At 34.8% G+C, this 7,384-nt stretch overlaps 1 protein-coding gene across 1 annotated transcript; it reads left to right on the plus strand.

Moving 5' to 3' along the window:
* Window positions 1-487: 487 nt before the first annotated feature.
* LOC120263132 lies at window positions 488-1,626 on the plus strand. The gene is made up of 2 exons (XM_039271031.1): window positions 488-821; window positions 1,529-1,626. Exons 1-2 carry the CDS (start codon window positions 488-490, stop codon window positions 1,624-1,626), a joined length of 432 nt encoding a protein of 143 aa, XP_039126965.1.
* The last annotated feature ends 5,758 nt before the right edge of the window (window positions 1,627-7,384 follow it).

The following is a 7,384-nucleotide window of genomic DNA, read 5'->3' on the forward strand; positions in this document are numbered from 1 at the left end:
TGTATTTGACCCAGTTTCAACCGGATGTTGAATTTAAATTTTAAATTTATATATATATATATATAAGAATATATATTACTAATAATTGGATAAGATTCAAATACCCAGTTTTTATTTTCTCCCGACTAAGATCCGATCCGTTTTTTCTGATCGGGTACCCTCAAAATTCGGGTCCAAAAATCAGATATCAGATCAGATCATCGGATCAAGATTTTTGTTGCTCACCTCTAAACACGGTAGTTACCACTAGACTAGCCCTTAACACTTATATCATATATAAATAAAAAAAAAAAAAAATGGAACAGGCATATCCTTAAAATAAAACTCCCTTCTATATCTGAAGAGAAAGAATCATAATCATTAAAACCATTTGTTTTATCCACGCGAAACATGCGTTACTTTGACTATATCCACATCACCATCTTTCCTATATAAGCTCTTCATCACTTGCAAAAAGATAAAAGAAGAAGAAAGAAGAGAAAAAGAGATGGCAAGAGCGCTGCAAGGCCTTGGCTATGTTGTTTTCATGATCATGGTGGTGGTGATGGCCGGAGAGGTCTTCGACAATTGGCAGGTGATGGGAGATGACGACTGTGTAGGGACCTTCAGTAATTTGATAATCGAGTGTCAGCAGTATATGGGGATTCCATGCCCAAAAACAGATCCATCAAGTGGGTGTTGTGATGCAATTCAAAAAGCAAATGTGCCATGTGTTTGTGCTCACATCACTCCAGAAGTTGAAAAGATCATCATCATGGAGAAGGTCACATATGTTGCTCAGAAATGTGGCAGAGCTCTCCCTCCCGGCACTAAGTGTGGAAGTAAGTATATATGTGTATAATAAAATATTATGAACATTATAGTTTTTGGTATAAGTTTTTAATGTTTTGTTTGGTTAAGCCATTGATTTGGATGTAGGTTAAACTGTTCATCCAAAGATATGAGCATGGATGAAGAGAAAGGAGGCGCTGGGTATTAGATATGAGCATGTGGATGTGTGGATAGATGGTGACTGTCTGATAACGGGTGTATAGATGAATTAGCATGTGCGTACACGGAGAAGTTCGATGCAAGGGTATTTCGGTAATTTGGCAGGCGACGGGATTTTATGGTTCCACCGGGTCTATTTGATGGGAAACGGGTCAAGGAACAAAAGTCATAGTTTGTGTTCCACAAACTCGTGAGTCATACCAAAATTTGGCCAAATTCCATCGTTTAGGCCTCAAAAACCCTAATTTTGCCGTTTTTGGTAATAATTGATTTTATTATAACTTAGGCTAGAAATCTCTAATTTGTGACCCGTTTATGGCAATAGTCTTTATTTTGTTAAGCCTTTTATTTCTTGCTGATATTTGAGAATTTACCATTTTTGGTATATTTTCAAATTATCTCCTTTCTTAGTGTTGTTTTCATTCGCCTATTTATTGTAAGCTTGCAGGGCAAGAGAAAATCAGTTTTGTGATCATCATTTTCATTGAGTAATAAGATTTTACTCTTTCCCCAATTCCTGGCTATCTTTGATCAACAGGTGTTCGACAGCTTGTTATCGGATATTCGAGTGCGAATCAACGAGTTTCAAGTATACCGCTGTATCATTGTGAAATGCTTGTTTTATGGTCCACCTAATATATGTGTCTTCTTTTTTTATGTATTTGTTATCCAGTTGCTTTTCAAATCAAGTAGGGGCATAAGAGTTGAGAGACTTATGTGTTTTCTTTTCTTTTCTTTTTATTTTATATTTTTATTTTTATTTTATTTTTTGGCAATTCAGCAATAAGTTTTTTTTTTATATTTAAAATAATGGCCTATGGTTAATTTATTCCTAAAAATGGGTTTGAAGCTATTTTGTCAAATATCCAATCATGAGTACCAAAAGAACATTAAACATCTAAAGCTTTAGAGGTTTTTTAAAGTCCATTTAAAAAAAAGATTTATTTATAAAAAAGATTAAATAGTCTTTAATTTTTTTTTTTTTAAAGGTGGATAAACCACTCCAAATTAAAGCTAAAGAGGATACAAAAGATACCAACCACTAGATGTGGTACAATACAACAACAAAAACAACAAAACGGGCGGCAACCCCCAAGCGCACGAACACTCAGAACCTAGCCATCATCAGGTATAATCTCCTCCACAGAGGTCCTCGCATCCTCGAAGCCTTGAACACGAGGCCCAAGGAACTCCAGACTTTTTTTAACCTTGCTGATGTCGTCCTCCATCTTCACTCTGACCACCTCTGCGAAAGAAGAGTACCATGATACAAGAATGCGATCAATTTTCACAATGAGACCATGAGAAGGCATGTAATTGGCATTAAAAATACAATCATTCCTAGCAAGCCAAATATTCCAAATTAAAGCTTTCGCAACAAGATCTCCAAAAGTTCTTCTATCATGGTGTAAACACATCCGCCACCGACCCCAGAGGTCATCAATGGAAGACGGGACACCGGGTAGCTTAAGAATTGTCACAAAGTACTCCCAAGCATGGAGTGCAAAAGGGCAATGGATGAATAAGTGGTCAATCGACTCAGTATCAGCATGACACATGACACATGTGTCAGTCGTTAGTTTGTTACACCTCCTTCTCGCTAGATTTTCCAAGGTCAAAATCTTGTTTTTCCACACCAACCGGGCTTGAAGAGATTGATTTTTTTGTTGGACAGCCCCCACGCCTAAAAAGAACCCTAGAGATTGGGCAACGAAGCCCCCGTCAATTAGAAGTTGTAGAAGGACTTCACCGTGAACAGCCCATTCCCGTTCCATCGCCACCGTATCTTATCCAAACACCTAAAATCAGCATTCCACACCCGCGCACAAGTCTGGTTGATCAACGCACTATCAATAAACGGTTGCTCATTTAACAGATGGCGGAGCTCAGAAATCGTGCCATTAGGGCAAAGGCTGGCCCTAAACTCCTCAGGCCATAAATTCATTGGAGTGCAGCCCTCAAGCCAACCATCTTTCCAAAAAAGAGTATCCATGCCATGACCACCTCGATGGACAAACAGTTCCTAAGAGCCGTCAAGTAGGACAAGACTCCTTTCCAAAAGAAGGAAATCCCTACCCAGTCCGATTAGGGCCACAACTTAGACCTGGGGGAGCCATAATTGAACTGAATGACCCTGGCACCACCCCACTCAGTATCCAGCATGTATTTCCAATACCATTTTCCCAATAAAGCCTGGTTGAAAACAGATAAGTCCAGGATACCCCAGCCACCTTGGTCCCGGGGTCGACAAAGATTATTCCATCTGACCAGGCGGCAACCCGGATGGTCAATATCAGGACCGGACCAAAGAAAGTCCCTTCTAATGCGGTCGATGGCTTTGATGACAAACCTGGAAGGCGGAAAATGGACATCCAATATGTTGGAACAGCTGACAGCACAGAGTTCACCAACGTAAGTCGACCGCCGAGAGAGATATGTCGCAATTTCCAGGACGCCAGTCGACGACGCACCTTCTGAATAATTCCTTCCCAGTCTTGCCTACGCGGTTTTCTTCCAGAAATTGGGATGCCAAGATAGGTGACCGGCAACAGCCCACACTTGCAGTGAAGAGTTTCCGCTGCTGCCCAGTCAGGGAGCTCACCGCCACGACTAGAGTACAGACAAGTACTCCAGTTTGTTTTTAAAAATTATTATTATGATGATGTAGTCATTTTATCAAATATCCTGCGTGGGAAAAAAAAAAACAATTAACAAAGTTCTTTTGAAGATTTTAGGATTATTTAATCTATTATTTAAAAGAAACTTTATTTTTTAAACCTATTAGGATTTAATTTGTAAAAAAGATACATTTATTTTCAATAAAATGGCAGGATTCTGACACCTTTTTTTTTTTGGGAAAAAAGCTTGTTTATGTCTTTATTTATTTAATACCTAAAAAATTACTTATTTGGACATGACAGTTTTAAAATTTATGTGGTAGAAATGGTTATTATAAAAATACCGTTTTATTGACTAAATCAGTCAATAAAACGGATAGAAACTGAAGGAAAAGAATGCATTTCTAGAGATCTACTTTTTGAAAAGGTTGACAACCTGCTAATGTCACGGAGGATCAGGCTCGTGAACAAGAGCAAGGCTAGGAAATTTTTTTAGGGGGTCGAATAGAAAAAGTAGTCTTCAATTTTCACACAAATTAATTTAATTCCTTAGAGTTTCATTAACAATTGATCTCTTAGATGATTAGGTTTTAAGATTAGGGAACGAAAGAGTTTCACCTTTAGAGATAAATGATGATTGGCCTTCCGTAGTTGTGTTTTTGAAATATGCATCTTAGTTAGTTAATCTTTTAGACCTATTATAATTTATGATTAAAAAAAATAAAAAAATTAATAATATATATATATAAACCACATGCTATCAATTACCAATACAATTTAAAGAATAAAAAAACTTACATGATAGAATAATTTTTTGTATTTGAGCAAATAAAAAAATTACCCACAAGCAAAAGGTTTGGGATGGCTGGACGATTCAATGACCATTAGGTTTTAGGTAAAAAGTACAAATCTGCGATTCGAACGACATCTGGAATAATTAATACATATTTTATTTAAATTATTTTATTATTTTATTTAGAATCTTATTAGGAGTAATTAAGCTTATCTTTTTGTAATTGTTTTTCTTTTTTTTTTAGGATTTTATTGGAGGTAACATAAGTTTTTCCCTAATTTATATAACTTTTATGTAATTTTTATATTATATAAACTTTTTTGTAAGACGTTGGGGGCTATAATTAAATGCCACCCTCCCAAAATTAAAATTGCCTACTGTCAACCACCATGTGTTGCCATTTTTTTTTTCAAATGGATTAATCACCTATTTCAAGCTATTAACGAACTTTTCCAAGGGACATAACTATAAATAACCCAAAATTTATATAATTTTTTAACACGTATATCATATAAATAGAAAAAGAAAATTAAAAAAAAAACCAATTCATTGAATGAGTTAATCGAATGGATAGAAATAGAAATAAAAGAATGCAATTTCAAGAGTTCTACCCTGCAAAAGATATATATTTATATATTGATAAGATGGACAACCTATTGTTATAGTATATATTTATATATTGAAGGGGGGGGACAGGTGGGCAACCGCCTCCTCTGTTGCTGGCGACCTTCCCCCCCTCTCCCTTTTACTTCTCTCCCTTTCTCTCCGCCCCTTACCCCTAGAGCAGTCAAAACGAGCAGGGCGGGCCGCCCATGCCCGCCAAAACCCGCTATTTAGTGGGCGGGTCAGAAATGTCAACCCAACCCGACCCATTTTTGGTTTAGGGTTAGGGCGGGGCCGCCCGCCTAAAAAATCAAAAATAAATAATTTATTTTATTTTTTTATAAATGTCTGTAATATATGAAAACATCGAATCATTCATTATAAATTCATAAAAAAACTAAATTAAAAAAATTAAAACATGCAATAATTAACAAAAATGAAAAACATCCATTATAATATTCAAAAACCTAACAAAATCAACAATAATTACAAAATATCTAAATAAAAAACACTATTATAAATTTACAATCAACAAAATTTAAAAAACAACAAACCACAAGATAAAAACATCTATTACAATTATAACATTCATCTATTACAATCAACAAAAATTTAGCAAAAATTAACAAAGCACAAAAATAAAAAAACATCCATTACTAATCATAATATTCATCAAAATCAACAAGTCATTAAAATGTTTTTGTTATCTCCATATTTCTTTTTAAAAAACATAATTAAATGCATATTAAACTTCATTAAAATTATTTATTTATTTTTTAATTTAAATCCTTAACAATATTTCAATATCAATATATATATATATATATAAAATATATTATATATAAATTAGAGGCGGGCCGCGGGCTGACCCGCCCCAACCCGTGACCCGCCCCGCCCAACTCACGGGCCCGCTGGGTTGGTCCCATTTAGGCCCGCCTCGAGCGGGCCTATAAAAGCACTCAACCCGACCATCCATTTTTATTAGGCGGGGCGACTGCCCGGCGGACCAAGCCCGAATTGACAGCTCTACTTACCCCGGTCGACCCCCTCTCTCACCCCTTTATTTCTATATATATATATATATATATATCAGTTTTTACTTTTATTTTTTAAATATCTCTTTTGGCTGACCCCTCTCTCTCATCCTTTTACTTCTCTCTCTCTTTATCTTTATATAGCTTTTTTTAGTTTTAATTTTTAAATATCTCTTTTTTTAGGATTTTTATTTAATTTAAAAACAAATCATTTTTACAAGTTAATACTTATAATCTAAAATACAATAATTTTTAAAAATATTTATAAAAATTATTATATGATCTATTGATAATTTATTTATGTATTATATTTTTTAAAAAAAATCTATATTTATTTTTTACAAATGATCTTTGCCAAACAAGGAGGGGTGCACAAGATCGTTGGTTTCAGCTTTTTATAAATTAATTTATATAATATATAAAATTATATTATTAGCAAAAAAAATTTTAAAAATTATTATTTTACACATAATTTTTATAAACTAAACTATAAATTAACATAGGAATAAATTTTAAAAATTGTAAAAATTTTATTAATTGAATTTTGTCTTTTACAATTCGGCCCCTATCCTATAATTTCTGGCTCCAGCACTAGTTATAGTCATGTGTGTGGGGAGAGCTCTCCGGGGAGCTATAATTTTGCCATTAGGATCTGAGCAAACTCAACCGTTAGGAGTATTGTGGTTCTACTATTAAGAGCATACTCAATCAATAGAAATACTGCTAGGCTAAAAGCCCATTGTTGCAAAATATTTTATTTAAAAAATATTACAAAATAACCAATTTTTCAGCAGTCATAATATATAAATAACCAAAATTATATGAAATTTTAAGTATTCAAAGATGAAGAATACAAGCTTATACAAAGCTTCAACCACCAAGATTTTTGCAAACAAGAAGAGAACATAGTTAAAAGGCTTACATAGTTTCAATCCAAAGCTAATACCTTCCCTTCTTTGGTGGCTTGAAGGGTCTATCCAAGCTCCTTAGAGTCTCTTGAAGCCGATCTCAAGGTTTTCTCAAAGGTTGCTCTCACCCTCTTTCTTCAAGTTAAGCTCTCATTCAAGTCTTTCATGTGAAAAACATTAAATCCCTAATTCCTTGGTGGAAGAACACCCTTGTGCCGTAATTGAGGTTATGCTTTGCCAATAATTGGATTCCGGAGATTTGCAAGGGCATAAACATGCCCGTGCTCAAGAACATGATCCTGCACTATAAATTGGAGCCATATTCACCAAAATTTCAATGTTATGAGATTTGCACAGGCTAAGAACTACCTAAGCAAGGCTATGCTTCCCCAAATCTCAAATTCCTAAGATTTGCACGGTCTTGAGCACGCCGGTGTA

The sequence above is a fragment of the Dioscorea cayenensis genome, chromosome 6, assembly GCF_009730915.1.
Source record: "Dioscorea cayenensis subsp. rotundata cultivar TDr96_F1 chromosome 6, TDr96_F1_v2_PseudoChromosome.rev07_lg8_w22 25.fasta, whole genome shotgun sequence".
Classification (NCBI taxonomy): domain Eukaryota; kingdom Viridiplantae; phylum Streptophyta; class Magnoliopsida; order Dioscoreales; family Dioscoreaceae; genus Dioscorea; species Dioscorea cayenensis.